General features: G+C 42.2%; 1 protein-coding gene across 2 annotated transcripts in view; it reads left to right on the top strand.

Annotated features, from left to right (window-relative positions):
- The first annotated feature begins 1110 nt into the window (after nucleotides 1-1110).
- Nucleotides 1111-18007, top strand: part of KCNH1 (potassium voltage-gated channel subfamily H member 1) — a 461331-nt gene continuing 444434 nt past the window's right edge. Inside the window, exon 1 of one of the 2 annotated variants that reach the window (XM_055233917.2) lies at nucleotides 1111-1562. In XM_055233917.2, coding sequence (XP_055089892.1) covers nucleotides 1484-1562 — 79 coding nt within the window. In that variant the 5' untranslated portion in view covers nucleotides 1111-1483. The remainder of the gene's footprint in view (nucleotides 1563-18007) is intronic. The other variant, XM_055233918.2, reaches the window with a different exon arrangement.

Consider the following 18007-nt stretch of genomic DNA (forward strand, 5'->3'; position numbering starts at 1 on the left):
AGTCTTATCTAACTCTCTGCTAACAGCAATCTGTTTACTTTGTCTCTACACAAGATGAGATAAAGGGTGATACTCGTAATGGCCCAATTTATTTAGTCACTCCAATAATGATGTCTGATCTTGGCACAGCACTTTACAATTTAAGGTGCTGTCCCCATACATAATTCTTGCTTGATCTTCACAGCAACTCAGAGATTTCTGGGCAAGAATTAGTTCTTCTGTTTTTGAAATTAATTAACTGAGACAGGATGTCTTTGCAATACATTAGGATATGTCAGGATGGCTAACCCAGACAATTAATTTCCAGGGTTAGTTTTTTTTTCTCTTCCATTTTTGTGTTGACTGTTGACTCAGTCTGAAACTAGTAAACTCTCCATTCATTTCTCCTGTGGGACATAGGCTTAGTCTCCCACCGCACCGCCTGGGGATATATAGTAAAAAGGCAGGTACAGAGTATGCGTGGGTCGAAATCCCCCAAAATAAGTGAACAAACGACCGTTGTCTTAGCCCCTGTCCAGAAACCTTGGGTGTTGTATGTGGTTCTTGCGTATACCAGGGGTCAGCTGTAAAAACTAACTGTATCCTCTGCACTACAGACTACGCTTCAAGCCAAAGCCACGGTTGCTTAATTAATGCTGCCCCTCCCCTGAGTATTCGCCCTTAAAGACAAGTCCACCCCTTTGATGTTTGTCAGGCAGTTTGACACTGATCATACCAAATATCAGGAGCCTGCATTTGTGTCTACGGTAAAAACAACCCAAGACAACTCTTCTGAAGCTGAATCTGCCAGTAACTCTAAATCTGCACTATTGCAATACGACTTCATTAATTACTGCTCAAACACTGGCCTAGAATCAAGGTGGGGCAAATTTCACTAGTCAGGCTAACCTTACAGGAAGGCAAGAAGGTGTTCCCAGAGCCTCAGAGGTCCCGGGGGCCCCGGCCTGAAACAGAGCAAAGGAAGAGAGTTACATCAGCACGCTCCCCCAAGACTTGTCGGGGTGAATCCTCCCTGAAAGCTGCTCACAATGCCCTCCTCTCCACCCAGCCCATGGCACATCCTGAACACATTTCCCGGCTGAACCCAGAGGGTGGCGCTGCCGTCCCAGCCTTGGTCCACGGCCGCCTGCCACTTCCCGGCCTCTGCGAGAGCCCCCCAGCTTGGTCTCCCGCAGGCCGGCTCGGGGGAACGAGCCCGGTAGGGGGCGCCGCCGGCCCAGGCTCCGCTGCTCCCTCCGCCCACCCGGAGGCGGCTGCAGCGAGCCGAGGCCGGCGCGAGTGCACTGCGAGGCGGGCCGCAGGGAGGGAGGCGCGAAGAGGGCGCGAGGGTAGCAGCCAGAGGGAGCCGCCAGCCCTGCCTGCGGATCCCCGCGGGGCGCATGGGGCGCTTCGAGCCGGGACTGCGTGTGGGCCCCGAGGCCAGTTTCCTGCTGTCGTAAGAAGCCGCGCCAGGACGCCCCCCGGACCCCGAGCTGCTGGGAGGATGACCATGGCTGGGGGCAGGAGGGGACTGGTGGCCCCTCAAAACACGTTTCTGGAGAATATTGTCCGGCGGTCCAATGGTAAGAGGTGCATTCGGATTTCGATTACCCGGGCGTTTTATCCGTGCCTTTATTGCAGAACCTCTCGCCGCTCGGAGCCAGCAGATGCAGCAGAACCCGCGAGCTCTGCTAAGGAGCCGCGGCGCGGGCACCCAAGGCAGCCTCCCCGAGGCAGAGAAAGGTGGGCAGGGCGGGGCGGGGTCTGATGGGTCTCCATCCTAACAGGAGAGCTCTTCTGGGGACGCCTTTTGGGCCTTTCTCGCGCCCTCTCGGTCTTGTCTCCAAGGATGCGTGACAGCTGCTGAGCAAAGTACTGGGAAAAGTGATGGAAAGCTAGCCGCAGCCGGAGCGGCAGCGCGCGCCCCATCGGCACTGCCCACCCTTCCGCGAAGGCTCTGGGGCTCCCAGGCTGCTCCCGGAGGAGCCGCCTCTCCCCAGGGAGTAGAGACGGGCAACTCCAGGTCCCCGCTGCTTCAGAATGGGAGGATCCGGCTGCCTCCACCTTCCATCCCTGCAACTGAAAAGTCCGAGGTGTGCGGACGTGCTGTCGGCGGCCTGATTCCACCCCTTCACCCACCCACCCCTTTCCAGGTGAAGTTAAGGCTCACCTTCGAAGTGAGGGGCAGATGGTTTTCCTGGCGTCAGGTGGGAAGTGGAGGGCACAGGTGCAGAGCGAACTAAATGGTCACAGGTACAAACCTGTTATATTTCCCCTCTTCCAAACCCACAACGGTTTTATGCCACCCTTAAGTGTTGCTCACCTTTAAATTCCCAATCTCACCAAACTTATAAATAGACCCATTACCCAGTAAGCTGATCGTCAGCACTCATCTCTTTCCTTGTGGCATTAAGATCGACGGTAGCATGAAGCCTTGAGAGGCGAGAGTTCTAGCAGCAGAGATGGAAAGGAAGAATTCCAAACGCCTTTCGGACTTCACAGCGGAGAGACCCCAGCTAAGCACTTGCACAGCGACTAGGAGTCCTGACAGTTGGAAGGCGCAGCGCACGAGTTCATCAAATGGCTATATTGAAAGACAGCCAAGCATAAGATGCTCTTTGCAGACTCCTAGACCCCCCACCCCACCCCTTCCAGAAACAGATGACATTCTTCAACCAGGGAGACATGAGGAGCTCACTTAGGAAATGGGTTTTAATAATGTGTAAATATCACGATTTCAGAGCCTAAGGAGCTTCTGTGTAAAATGATGAGCTTCTGTTTGGATTTAGTTAGGGTTTCAGGGGAAGGGCATGAAAAGTGACTTATGCTACTAATAAACACTCTTTAATTAAACAGTGATTTAAGTTTATCTTATAATAAAACACATCAACTAGCATAGCAAATAATCATGTACTATTTAAGTACTTTCTTAGAAATGATCATTTCTTTATTGTGTGCCTTTTAAGAGTGTTTCTGGTCAGTCACCTTTCCTTTCAAGGTCTTCCTTATTCAAACTAAGGTGGCTTTTAGGTCAAGGTCACAGTCATTACCTGGGGATGCAAGGGGATGATAATTGCTGTGTGAACAGCCACAATGAACTGTTTTGCCATAAAAAAACTGGAGTTGTTCATTTATTTTTAAATAAATTAACAGTTACTGTGCTATTATTGCTATTTTTATTGGATTATTAAGGGGAATGGAGACAATCTTCAAATTTGGTTATCCCATTGTCAGTGACACCAACTTTCTCATAAATATCAATGACAATTCTATTTTTCAGTAAAGAGGCAGTGCCCTGTAAGTCAGAGGGGAAACCCGGTATCTAATGTATACTGTGTATGTTTTTGAGTGGAGGGAGCAAGAAGAGAAACTTACATGTAAAAGTCACAAGATGCCTTGGGTTTTAAGAGAACCTTAAGAATCTTGGAGCTGTGAAGGCAGAATACTGTCTATTTTAGTTGATCTTATTAGAGCCACTTGCCCTCTGTAATCATAGAATATGAATAGAATAAGTCACTGGGAATATTTTTAGGATGGGCATTGTCATTTCAACATCAGTTTCAGCAGGTTGATTTCAATTAACCAATCAAACGAATAGCATCAACAAAAATGAAGCATCTTGGGAGAGTTGGATGAATTTTTAAAATTATTATTTCAGAATAAATGGTTCTCATCTTGAAATATGGGACTTAATGTTTAAAAGGTGATCCCTTTTATAATATTTCCTGAACACAAATGGAAGAAAAAATGTGAACTCCTAGAAATATCACAATATCTGCATGCATTATGTTATTTTACTGTGGTGGAAAAAGTCTATTTAAAGATATTGATCGTCTCGTTCTAAAATCCATGAGCCCTTTTTTGGACATTACGGTATTAAAATAGCATTTTATCTTTGAATAGCAATATTTTATGATCATTTTATTAGATATTTTCTCCCAGTGGTCCTGTGCAGTATTAATGTTCCTCTTTTACAGATCAGAAAACTGAGTCCTAGGAATATTAAGTGCCTTATTCAAAGTGGCAGAGCAAACAATGCCTGAGGCTGGTATTCCTTAGAGGACATCTATCATATATCCTTTGTCAGCATTATTATTTCTCCAGCTTTTATGACTTAGTCTGTGGAACTATTTTTATCATCCTTCAAAAACTTCTCATATGGTAATGAATAATAGTACTGACTTCATTTTGGGTTATTTGAATATCTGATGCCTGGAATATCATAGAGCTGTAGGAAGAGACAGATCTTAAATATTATCTAGTCTGCCTCTCCTTCCCCATCATTATATAAATAAGGAAATTGATGCAAGAGGCTTTCCTCAAATATTTAAGGGCAGAACTGATGAGGCCCCAAACCATTTGAGTCCAATGTCAAATTCTTTATAGTACACCATGCAAAAACCCTTTCCTCATGTTACCATTATATTCTCTCAAGAAGCATAATTTCCCAGTGGAGATTAAATAAAATGTTATAACAACAAGAACAACATCCATCTTGGCTAACAGCCACACTACCACATCTCAACAGAATAATAGGGCAAAGGAAAGGCTAATTATATTTCAAGGAAATGCAGTCTGTTCACCTTTGTCAGTGGTTTAGCTCAAGGCAAAGGCGGGGATAATGGGCACTTAACATCTGTGTGCCCCATTATAAAGTACCAAGTCACTTTTCACAGAATATCACCTTTGATCCTCATAAGCTAGTAGAGGAGGTGCAGTGTCTCCATTTTAGAGTTTAAGGAACTAAAATCCTTAAACTCACCTAAGAATCCTCAGGTTAAATGATTTACCTACAGTTCGTAAGAGGCAGACTTAGGAAAAGGCAATTAGAGACAGATCAGGGACTAGCCAGCAGTTGTTTTTGGTTTAGTCATTCAACAAAGATTTATTGAATGTATTTATGGAACACTGAGGATACAGTGGTAAACAAGAAACCCTCCTTGTGATTAGTAAGTTACATTCTAGTGAATCTTGGTCCAAGGTTCTTGACCATATTTTACAGTGTTGACTGGCTGCAACTGTTTAGGCCTGTCACTGTATTTAAAAAACATTTCTAAGGTGTTTACTGGGTCTTGCTGGTACTAAAATCGACTTTAACTTTCTTTGGTACATATTGAATCCCATTTGAAGGAAAGATTTAATAATTATCTGTTTTTTTTAATTGCCGTAAGTAGGCAGCAGAAATAATTAATACTCCATATTTTATTTGATTTTGCTTATGGTCATGTCAGTGATCATTTTAAATCCTACTGGCTTTGTTGCCACATAGGCAAAACCAGCCTGTTTCTCTTTATATTCATGGTTGGAAACTGTTGTTACAGAATATTTTTTGATAGTTGCTTAAATCTGCAGGCACTTGTTGTCAGAATGTTCGCTGAAGCAAATAGGAGATCTGTCTTAGAAAGGCTGGCAGACCTTGGTGCCAGGAAACTACAAAAATATTACTCTAAATGGTCCCATTCTGGGCAAAACATATGTTTTAGTGTTCGGGAACCTATATCAAACAATTGTAGGTGCCAGTAAGAATCCATGCACATTAGCAGGAGTGAAACACAGCACATTTTGGTACAGATTTATGTACATGTATAATTTACAGATTGCTAAATCAGCTGTGTTTTTGTATAGTGTAAGTTGGTTCAGGTTGTTGATATAATTAGTTAGCAAACAGGATGAGAGCCACGAGTAATGTTGTGTCTCCTCATGGATGTTTTGAGCCATGGTAATATTCATAAAACAGAAAACTGGTTAAAATCCATTGTGCCTCTAAAAGGGGGAATGGATGATAATCTGGATTACTACCAGCTCAGCAGAGCTTGTTTTTTCTTGCAAAATATTCTAAGACAATCTTCAGCCAAGGCTCAGCTATCTTTCTCTGAAAGTGTCAAAAAGTTAAATCTGTTGGCTGATGTTAAATGGGGGATTGAGAGGCTGAAGCCTTGTGATTTAATGTTAAGGAAATAAAGCTTCCAAATTCCATGACTTTTATGCAACCCATTTATTTTAATAATCTGTCTTAAAAGAATAGACGCATTTGAGGAACACTGTGGGTCAACTGAATCCTTGGCTTTATTGTTTCCGATGCCAGCTCTGCATTTATGGTTGGACCTCATTTGGGAGTGGTTCCTTGAGCATTACCTTGAAGCTCTTCAATTCTTCCCTTCCCTTTATTTTTGATTAGTTAATGGCTTGTAAACAAACATTTTAAAATCTACTAGAGTATCTGCTTTATACATTTAGGATATTTGGACCATACTTCTCTTGTTTTTTATTTTTTTTGTTTCTCTAAGTGGCCACACCTATAACTGTTGAGAAAGAGAAATAGAATCACAGAATCTTAGTTCTGGGGGGACATGCTATACAATTCGTTTTCCACTGTCCTACTGAATCCTCTCCAGGACCTCCCTCCCGATGGTTCTCCAGCCTGTGTTTGACCAGCTTCAGTGATGGGACCCTCACTTTCTCATGAGGAATATTCTCTTTGTAAGCAAGTATAATTGTGTTTCTTTTTGCCTCCTCTCCTTGTTTTTCTCTTCTTCTCTTCTCTCTGCCTCTTCCTCCTCCCTTTGTTGCTGTCATTTGGTCTTACCAAAATCTGTCTTCTTACAGCTACCACTTATTTGCAGGCTGCTCCATGGAACAAAACTGACTTAGCCCATTGTATTTTCCAGCTACAAACCTTTAAAAAACTTTTGATAAGTTTTGCATTGTATTCTTCTCCCCTTTTAACCTTTTTAATTGTTCAGTACCACAAATAGAAAAGCACACAAAACAATTTTGTACAGCTTAACATATTTCTATAAAGTGATACTGTATGTCATCACCACCTGTGTCAAGAAATAGGGTCTTGCCAGCCCTCTAGAAGCCCCTAAAGCCTTCCTGCTCCTAAGTCCCTCACTCTCCTCCCAAAAGGTGACATCTCCTGATTTTATGGTGATCACTTTCTTGCTTTTCCTCATTTTACCAGTTTGTTTTGCATTCCTTAAAAAACCCACTATAGTTAATAAACACTACTGTTTATTTTTATCTGTTTTGGAGCTTTATATGCATGAGATCATATAACATGTATTCTTTTGTCGGGTGGCAATTCCTCTGTGTTGTTGCATGTACTGCTTCATTTTCTTTTCTTCTTTCTTTTTTTTTTTTTTTTTGAGACGGAATCTCACTTTGTCGCTGGAGTGCAGTGGTGCGATTTCGGCTCACTGCAACCTCCGCTTCCCGGGTTCAAGCAATTCTCCTGCCTCAGCCTCCTGAGTAGCTGGGATTACAGGCGTGTGCCACCACGCCTGGCTGATTTTTGTAGTTTTAGTAGATACAGGGTTTCACCATGTTGGTCAGGCTGGTCTTGAACTCCTGACCTTGTGATCCGCCCGCCTTGGCCTTCCAAAGTGTTGGGATTACAGGCATTAGCCACCGTGCCTGGCCTGTTGATGCATTTTCACTGCTGCATCATGCTTTATAGTATGACTGTACCACACATTGTATCCGATCTGCCATTGATGGATTGTTTCCAGTTTTGTGCCGTTAATGCTGCTACAAACATTCTTAGTATGTCTTTTGGGGCATGTGGGCACACATTTCTCTGGGGTATATACCTAGGACGCACATGTTTAACTGCAGTAGATGCTGTCAAACAGTTTTCCAAAGGGTTTATATTAATATACACTCCCACCAGCCGTGTATGAGCATTTCCATCACTGCAGCACATCCTTGCCAGCATTTGGTATTTTCTTCTTTTGTCTTTAATAGTGACGTTGCCCAAACAATCTAGTACCTAATAAAACAGGGTCATTGACAGTTATGTTAATAGAAGCACATGACCAAAATGAAATGAAAACAAAACTTGCTCTTGCCCTTTGGGAGACATCAGTATCCACTGTGGGTTGAAGTATTCTCTCTGGGGAGCTCCCCCACACACAATTGTAAATGACGTGAAAGACTTGTACACTTTGAATTATGTGCAAAGGGTACATGCAAGTGTGGTGGGATTTTTTTTTTTTTTTGGTGTGTGTGTGTTTGGGATATTCATTTTCTTAATTTGAGAAGCAGTAAACCCTGGGGACAGAGATTATGCAAGAATTAGAGCTGGAAGGGAGAAGGAACTAGGAAGTGAATGATTTATATTTGTTTCACTGAAATGAAAACAAAATGACTGAAGGAAAGGCACAGATTTAGTGGAGGAATCAAAACTCAATGGAAATTTAAAACAAAAAGCAAAGGCTAGCTTATGGTTCAGTTTTATAAGCACGATGGACTTCCTATGTGCCCAATACTGTGCTAACAAGTAGGAATACCAAAATGAGTACAGCTTTTGTGATGCTGGGTCTAACAGAGGAATCTATGACGGAGGCCAACATGCTTTGTAAACCTCTCCAAAGATTTAAGGGATGTTATACTGATTCAACACTTACTACATATTTTTCCTTTATAAACACCTCACCCAAAATTATTCTTAGATTTTATAGCTATTTATTTTTTTGTGAGGTTGGGTGTGGGATGACCAGATCCCGTAAGTGAATTAAAAGAAGATTGCAGAATGTGTGACATTTTGTTCTGATGCAGTTGAGGTTTCTTTAAACAAACCTCATTCCTCTGGGATATCCCATTGCTGTCTTCTTTGGCATGCTGTCTTGGGTTGCTCATCCATTGGTATGAGTTTTTAGCACATCCTAGATACTGGAATTTGTCTGATGCTCTGGCTGTTCTGTAGGCAAGTGCAGTCTTTTTTTTTTTTTTTTTTTGAGATATTACAGGATCTCACTCTGTCTCCCAGGCTGGATTGGAGTGGTGCGATGTCAGCTCACTGCAGCGTCTGCCTCCCAGGCTCAAGCAATCCTTCCATCCTCCCACCTCAGCCTCCTGAGTAGCTGGGACTACAGGCACGTGCCACCACACTCAGCTAATTTTTTTTTTTTTTTTTTGAGACAGAGTCTCGCTCTGTCTCCCAGGCTGGAGTGCAGTGGCGCAATCTTGGCTCACTGCAAGCTCCGCCTCCCGGGTTCATGCCATTCTCCTGCCTCAGCCTCCCGAGTTGCTGGGACTACAGGAGCCCGCCACCATGCCTGGCTAATTTTTTGTATTTTTAGTAGAGATGGGGCTTCACCATGTTAGCCAAGATGGTCTTGATCTCCTGACCTTGTGATCTGCCCGCCTCGGCCTCCCAAAGTGCTGGGATTACAGGCGTGAGCTACCACGCCCGGCCCCACACCCAGCTAATTTTTGTATTTTTTGTAGAAATGGGGTTTTGCCATGTTGTCCAGGGGGGTCTTGAACTCCTGGGCTCAAGCGATCCATCTGCCTCAGCCTCCCGAAGTGCTGGGATTACAGGCGTGAGCCACCGGGCCCTGCTGCAAGTGTGGTCTTGCTGAACAGATCACAGTCTGGCCAACTTCAGCATCTCCCTTGATTCTCACAGTTTCTGCTCTAACAGTGAAACACTCCTGTTAATGACAAAACTACTTAAAATTCTCCTGATTAGGTATTACAGAGTTATGCCAATAGTCAATTTGCTTACTCATACTGATTGTTCATTATGTAAAGTAAAATGACAACTCTTTTGATCAGTCCTATGTTGCATAAAACTGATGTTCTGAAATTAACTGAGTCAATCCTATAATTATTAATGTAATTATTAATTGAGAGTGACTAAAAACCATCATTTCCCATAGCCTTTTAAAGGTTCTGCAATCACAACATGTGCTTCTGTAAAGAAGAGAAATGGTCTTCCATCTCCTTTTTCTTCCCTTAAAGCAATGATGCAGACATCCTCCACTGGCATTCTCAGAGTGTTGGAGTCAGCATTTGAAAGACAATACCATATTGGCAAATTTTACTGATATTTATCTATGGCTTAACTTTGATTTGTATTAAGAGTGAAGTTGGAAAATATGTTTTAGACTAGAACTTCAGGGCCATGCAAAGAAAATGGAGTTAATTTGAGTGATAAGACTATGTTTATTTCCATTAAATTGATATTTAAGTTTTTATTTTATTTGCCTTCTTTTCCTCTCAGCACTGTCGGGACTGCATATGTTAGACTTCTATGCCGTCATCATTAAGGCTGTGCTTTAAGCCTCTGTGTGGGCCAAGGTACTGAATAATTTCTGTTTGCCTCCCTAGAACCACACTCTTCGTTACCAGCCTGTCTCTTGTTGGAGGCTGGGAGGCTGACCTGTATAGAGTACACCTGTAGGCTCCCTTGCTTTCTGGCTTTTGGCTGCCTTCAGCTTGTGGGGTACACCACATGAAATGGGAAGCGAGAGAGAGGTTATAGTCCTTATTCTCGTTATTCTCTCCTGCAAGGTCATCTTAGCCTAGTTGTTTTCCCCTGATTAAAGGTTATGTCTCTAGCTTGCCCTCTTTGGGTTTGGGTAGGGTTGGAGACTTAAAGCTTCCAGCTGTTACTAACCCTGGGGTACTGCACGATGTCTTGGGGTTTTCCTAAGTGGTGTGCTGGAGCAGGCTGCAATTGGCTGGTTCTACCTCTTAAGAGCTGATTATGTGCATCTGTTCCTTATTCGTGGTTCAGTGACTTCACTTTGGAAGCTTGAAAACTGCTTATACCAAGGTGTAAGGTATTTACACCTTAGAAATTGGCCAATGTTCTAAATCAGGACTTTTTTCTTCCCAGAGTCAGCTTGCTAACACACTACTGCCTATACCTCTCCCACACCTTTGTAAATAGTTCCTTTATTAAACATTCCTCAAATTACCCACTGAGTATGTCATATTTTGCTGCCAAGACCTTGGCTGAGAGAGACAATTACTTGTTCTTTGGATAAAGTGGTCTCTCTCTCTCTTTCTTTCTTTTCATGGAGTCTTGCTCTGTTGCCAGGCTGGAGTGCAGTGGCATGATCTCGGCTCAAGCGATTCCCCTGGCTTAGCCTCCTGAGCAGCTGGGACTATAGGCGCTCGCCACTACGCCCAGTTAATTTTTTGTATTTTAGTAGAGACGGGGTTTCACTGTGTTGGCCAGGATGGTCTCGATCTTCTGACCTTGTGGTCCACCCGCCTCGGCCTCCCAAAGTGCTGGGATTATAGGCATGAGCCAAAAGTGGTTTCTGAATGTTTTGTGCAGACCATTCAGTCATGGGGGTGAATTTGGTGAGGGGATGTGCACTTAGGTACTCCTTTCAACACACAAAAACACCTGTGTTCTGTCTGAAGAAGGCAGTATGTGCCTGCCTTTGCTTTTCAGTTCAGTGAGTTGGTTACCTACAAGCTCGGTAAAATACTTTCACGTTCCATTTCCATCTTTTTTCATCATTCAAGAGTGAGGAAATAAGTGTGTATACTGCATTTGCCATTTTGAAATGATAGCTGATAACTTTTTAAAGAAAAAAGAGCTCCTAAATTTTAGTCACTCTCCTGTCAGATGAAATTCTCCTTTATGCTTTCCCACCTGGCTGGAACAGTCCGGGACAGTGCTCCAGGCTGACTTCACTGAGTGGCCACTTTCCTTCATTTAAAATGTCTCCTCCCCTCCAGCTTCTCAATCCCTGCCTCTCACATGTCTCTAGTAACACCGTATCTCCGGGTTTCCTGGTTTTCTTCTTCTCTTTTTGTATCTCCCTCTGGCCTTTGGTCTCATTATCTCCCCTCAGTCTCTCACGTCCTCCCCTCTCTTTGTCTTTCACTCCCGCGGCTCACTCCCTCGGTCTTGCTATTATTGGTCTCTTGCTCTCGGCTCATGCTTTTGTACTCTGTGGGCCTGGCCTCTGCCCCATGCCCTATGTCCCTTCATTCCCTCGCTCTCTCCTCTCCTTTCTCCATCTGTCTGTCTTCCTGCCTGTCTCTGTCACTGTCTACCTTTAGTCTGTGTCACCGTCTGTCACTGTCTACCATCTGTCTTCATCACTGTCTCTGGTTTTGCTGTCTCTGCCTCCATCTATCCATCTCTGCCCATCTGCCCATCTTTCTGTCCATCCAGTTCTCCCTTCAAATGGCCTCATAGATGCTCCTCTGTGTATCTGAGCCCCCTGTTGCTCTCTCAAGACCACTTTTCTCCATTTACTCACCAGCATGCATGTGGTCAAAGATACCTGCTCAACTCTACAGATCTCTCAGCTTTAGTGTCTGGGTTTGTTCTGGGGAGAGAATCTTATTGGCCCAGCCCTGACTATTGGTTGTTTGGCCAGCGGTCCACTCCAGGCCTAGTTTTCTGTGACTGGGGCCTGGGTGGAGGGGGTAGGACATGGAGTTTTGTGATATGTAGAGTGGGGCAGATAAAGCCATATAGGAAAACTGGGCATAGCTTAAAAATGGACAAGTGTGTCCCCTACACTCCTGCCATGCCTGGGACAGAGTAGATACTCAAATATTTGTTGTAATAAACAGAGCTGCTCTGAGATTCCTCCCATTCACTCTGGTGCTATACCCTGTCCAAGACTTTTTTTTTAATGTTTCTTTTTTTTTTTTATTTCTTCTAAAAAATAAAATGGGATACATACGCAGAACGTGCAGGTTTGTTACATACATATACATGTGCCATGGTGGTTTGCTGCACCTATCGACCCATTCTCTAAGCTCTCTCCCCTCTACCCCCACCCGCAACAGGACCTGGCGTGTGTTGTTCCCTTCTCTGTGTCCATGTGTTCTCATTGTTCATCTCCCACTTATGAGTGAAAACATGCAGTGTCTGGTTTTCTGTCCCCAGGTTAGTTTGCTGAGGATGATGGCTTCCAGCTTCATCCATGTCCCTGCAAAGGACATGATCTCATTGCTTTTTATGGCTGGATAGTATTCCATGGTGTATATGTACCACATTTTCTTTATCCAGTCTATCATTGATGGGCATTTTGGTTGGTTCCATGTCTTTGCTATTGTAAATAGTGCTGCAATAAACATGCATGTGCATGTGTCTTTACAGTAGAATGATTTATATTCCTTTGGGCATATACCCAGTAATGGGATTGCTGGGTCAAATAGTATTTCTGGTTCTAGATCCTTGAGGAATTGCCACACTGTCTTCCACAATGGTTGAACTAGTTTACATTCCCACCAACAGTGTAAAAGCGTTCCTATTTCTCCACAGCCTGGCCAGCATCTATTGTTTCCTGACTATTTAGTAACCACCATTCTGACTGGTGTGAGATGGTATCTCATTGTGGTTTTGATTTGCATTTCTCTGATGATCGGTGATGTTCAGCTTTTTTCATATGTTTGTTGGCTGCATAAATGTCTTATTTTGAGAAGCGTCTGTTCATATCCTTTGTCCACTTTTTGATGGGGTTTTTTTTTTTTTTGAGACGGAGTCTTGCTCTGTCACCCAGGCTGGAGTGCAGTGGCACGATCTGGGCTCACTGCAAGCTCTGCCTCCCAGGTTTACGCCATTCTCCTGCCTCAGCCTCCCGAGTAGCTGGGACTACAGGCGCTCGCCACTATGCCCAGCTAATTTTTTTTTTGTATTTTTTTAGTAGAGATGGGTTTCACCGTGTTAGCCAGGATGGTCTGGATCTCCTGACCTCGTGATCTGCCCGCCTTGGCCTCCCAAAGTGCTGGGATTACAGGCGTGAGCCACCACACCTGGCCAGGGTTGTTTGTTTTTCTCTTGTAAATATGTTTGATTTCCTTGTAAATTCTGGATATTAGACCTTTATCAGATGAGTAGATTGCAAAATTTTTCTCCACTCTGATGATAGTTTCTTTTGCTGTGCAGAAGCTCTTTAGTTTAATTAGATCCCATTTGTCAATTATGGCTTTTGTTGCCATTGCTTTTGGCGTTTTTGTCATGAAGTCTTTGCCCATGCCCAGTCCTGAATGGTATTACTTAGGTTTTCTTCTAGGGTTTTTATGGTTTTGGGTTTTACATTTAAGTCGTTAATCCATCTTGAGTTAATTTTTGTATAAGGTGTAAGGAAGGGGTCTGATTTCAGTTTTCTGCATATGGCTAGCCAGTTTTCCCAGCAACATTTACTGAATAGGAGATCCTTTCCTCATTGCTTGTTTTTGTCAGATTTGTCAAAGAGCAGATGGTTGTAGATGTGTGGTTTTATTTCTGAGGTCTCTGTTCTGCTCCATTGGTCTATATGTCTGTTTTGGTACCAGTACCATGCTGTTTTGGTTATTATAGCCTTGTAGTGTAGTTTGGAGTCAGGTAGCATGATGCCTCCAGTTTTGTTCTTTTTGCTTAGGATTGTCTTGGCTATATAGGGTCTTCTTTGATTCTATATGAAATTTAAAATAGTGTTTTCTAATTCTGTGAATAATGTCAATGGTAGTTTGATGGGAATAGCATTGAATCTATGAATTACTTTGGGCAGTATGGCCATTTTCATGATATTGATTCTTGCTATCCATGAGGATGGAATTTTTTTCCATTTGTTTGTGTCCTCTCTTATTTCCCTGAGCAGTGGTTTGTAGTTCTCCTTGAAGAGGTCCTTCACATCCCTTGTTAGCTGTATTCCTAGGTATTTTATTCTCTTTGCAGTGATTGTGAATGGGAGTTCATTCATGATTTGGCTTTCTGCTTGCCTATTGTTGGTGTAAAGGAATGCTTGTGATTTTTGCACATTGATTTTGTATCCTGAGACTTTGCTTAAGTTGCTAATCAATTCAAGAAGTTTTTGAGCTGAGATGATGGTGTTTTTTAAACATAAAATCATGTCGTCTGCAAACAAAGACAACTTGACTTCCTTAAAATAACACAATAGACAAATGTAAAGCCAACTTACCAAAAAAACCCTCTTTTTCTAGTACTCATTAATATTTTTATATTGCTTACTTTAAGTCACTTTTTTTGAGTTCTGAGAGTGAATTTTTTTGTGTTATTCAATTATGGTCTGATTTTTTGTTCAAATTGTCTATAATATATATATAGATGTGCATTAAGAAATTATTAAGACTGTAAAAATGAGAATAAAATCTATTGAATCAGGCCAGGCACGGTGGCTCACACTTGTAATCTCAGCATTTTGGGAGGCTGAGGTAGGTGGATCAATTGAGGTCAGGAGTTTGAGACCAGCCTGGCCAACATGGTGAAATCCCGTCTCTACTAAAAATACAAAAATTAGCTGGGCAGAGTGGCACACACCTGTAATTCCAGCTAGTCAGGAGGCTAAGGCAGGAGAATTGCTTGAACCCAGGAGACAGAGGTTGCAGTGAGCTGAGATTGCGCCATTGCACTCCATCCTGGCTGACAAGAGCAAAACCCTGTCTCAAAAAAAAAAAATATATGTATATATATATAGAATCAATTATATATATATAGAATCAATTCAATAGATTGGTTAATGTATTGAAACACTTTTAAACAATTGATTACACAAATATTTCTTAGCAATAATTCAAGATATCATTTATCTCTTATTTCTTAAGTAAAGTATCATTCAGTAATAAAAGTCTCTATATTTCAACACATTTTCATTCTCTTCCATACTTCTTGTGAAACTGGTTCATCTGTTTTTATTATTTTAAAATTAATTTGATGTTGAATGAAGATGGAGGTCACGCTTTTGAATCATGTACTTAGGGGTAACTACCCAGTAAATGAAGTATTTGAGTTTGCTTTTGAAATTGAAATCTCTCTCTCCATTGTAATTTACTGACTTAATAAAAAATGTATTTCTGTAGGATATTAAAATCAGAGAAAGCAAATAACTGTTGAATCTCTTGAGAGTTCAGTTTGTTTTGTGCAAAGATTAGGCTTTTGACAATTGAGAAGGGTCATTTTCATGAGACTTTATTGTTGAAAATCACAATAGAGCCACAAGATGACTTTTGCTGATGTTAAGATTTTAGATGTTTTATTTGGGTATATCATACTGATTTAATTTCTTGTTTCTAATTCCATCCTCTCCATTCTCCTAAATAACCTTGATCTGTCTTTTTTTTTTGAAGTAATTTCTGGTATGGATTTTATTTAGGTTCAGGTAAATCAAACTATTGTTTTCTGGTCTTTGTCTAGTGAAAATACGTAGCACTTATTCTTATCATTTATCTCAATCATTATCTTTCAATTCTTTAATTATTCTAAAAGAAAGAAAGTATATTTTTTCTCAAACTTGCTTTTTTAAATTTTTTTGAGATGGAGTCTCACTCTGTCACCCAGGCTGGAGTGCAGTGGCACGATCTCGGCTCCCTGCAAGCTCTGTCTCCCGGGTTCATGCCATTCTCCTGCCTTAGCCTCTCAAGTAGCTGGGACTACAGGTGCCCGCCACCACGCCCAGCTAATTTTTTGTATTTTTAGCAGAGGTGGGGTTTCACCATGTTAGCCAGAATGGTCTCGATCTCCTGACCTCGTGATCCGCCCGCCTTGGCCTCCCAAAGTGCTGGGATTACAGGCGTGAGCCACTGCGCCCGGCCTCAGACTTGCTTTTTGTATGAGTACTGATATCCTTAGAAATCTATAATTCTAATTCCAAAATGTCAGAAAGACATGTGCTCTTCTAAGTAAAATATCTCAAGTTATTAGACGTGTATTGTGAAATATTTACTGTAGCCCTCCAAATAACCAGTGTTGGCAGGGAACAGTACGCTTGTGTGAACTGCTTGCTGAATGTAGCTTTTACCTGCGTAATTGCCAAACTGAGTCACTTTTCTAAGTCATTGCTTTAGTTAGTTTTTCCTTAGTTAGTTTTGCCTTAGTTATTTGTGTTAATTTTGATGAAAAGCAATTTTTAATAATTTCTCTTGAGAATATCTCTGTGTTATGCTTTATGGGCAAATGGAAGGCTTGGAATGATTTTGACACTTCTGACTACCGCAGTGTAGTTTGGCTCATGCCTCATCAGTTGGAGAAACTTTACACAGTAGGGGGAAGAAGGGAGTCTTTTAAATTTTTAGAGAATGTTTGTTTTATGCTATGAACCAGAGGAAAAGTGTGTGGGCTGAGGAAGGTTGAATTTAGGAAACCTTACACTTAATTGCACACACTCTTGCAGCTATAGACCCTTAGGGGGTAAAAAGGCATCAGAAGGCAGCAGTAGAATCTGGCTAATTTGCATCAAAGACCTGGGACGTAGGGGAACTTTCAGATGAGAGCCAATGAATAAATCACGGCAAGGGCAGCCAGGTTGAACCTACACGTTTTAATGAACAATGTAGGAAGGACTTGATAAGTTCAGAAAATACAAATTTGGAGGCAGGTTTGATGCTTCAGAATGGGCTGTCGGCTGATTGGAAGTTACATATTCTACTTGTAAAAGACACATATATACATATACGTGTGTGTGTATGCGTGCATCAATCGCATATTTGTTTTCAAAGACACATTTAGGCATTTTCTTCGTATATAAATGGACCCACCAATATGTGATTTATTTCTACTGTTGACTCCTTTGACAACATGGTACATTTTAATATTAATACTGCACATCACATCATATCCCAAATCCAAACAATTCCACTGAGCAAAAGCCTGATACAACATGATTCACCTGGAATGAGGGTATTAAGTTTAGACGGTGTTTCTGCTGTTTTTGAAGTGACCCAGGCTGCACAGAGTCCAACATTTAGAGAAGTGATATTTCATGGTGATGACTGGTTTGATTACTCCATATAGATACATGGCTTGCAGGTTGCGGGACATCTGATTTGTTCTTTGTTATGCATCTGATTACTTAGAGTGTCATATTTTATTGCTGCCAGAAGCATGGAGATTTAGTTGACCCTGTCCCCCACCAGATCCATAGAGCTGAAGTGACTCACCTACAGCTCATTAGGGACAACACTGTGACTAGAATTCAACTTGTTGTCATCCCCTTTCTTCTCATAAACAGTGCTCTGGGAAGCCTAGGGATTGCTGGGGAAGGGGAAGAGTAGATTAATAGAGTGTCCTTTACTCCTCATTCTTCTATTGGTTTTCATTGTTGACTAGATTCCTCAGCTCTTCTCCACGTAGTCTCAGGACCTCTTTCTCTCTAGGTTGGCTCTGGGTGCACAGTCTCCTTATGGCCTCTCCTGTAGCATGGCCAGAGTTCTCACATGGAAGCTCAGGGCTCCCAAGAGCGCAGTAGCAGAAGTCGCCAGATCTTAAGGCTTACGCCTGCAATGGGCATAGCACCAACTCTACTGCATTCTGTTGGTTGAAGCA

This window comes from Symphalangus syndactylus, chromosome 19 (assembly GCF_028878055.3).
Source record: "Symphalangus syndactylus isolate Jambi chromosome 19, NHGRI_mSymSyn1-v2.1_pri, whole genome shotgun sequence".
In the NCBI taxonomy this organism is placed as follows: Eukaryota; Metazoa; Chordata; class Mammalia; order Primates; family Hylobatidae; genus Symphalangus; species Symphalangus syndactylus.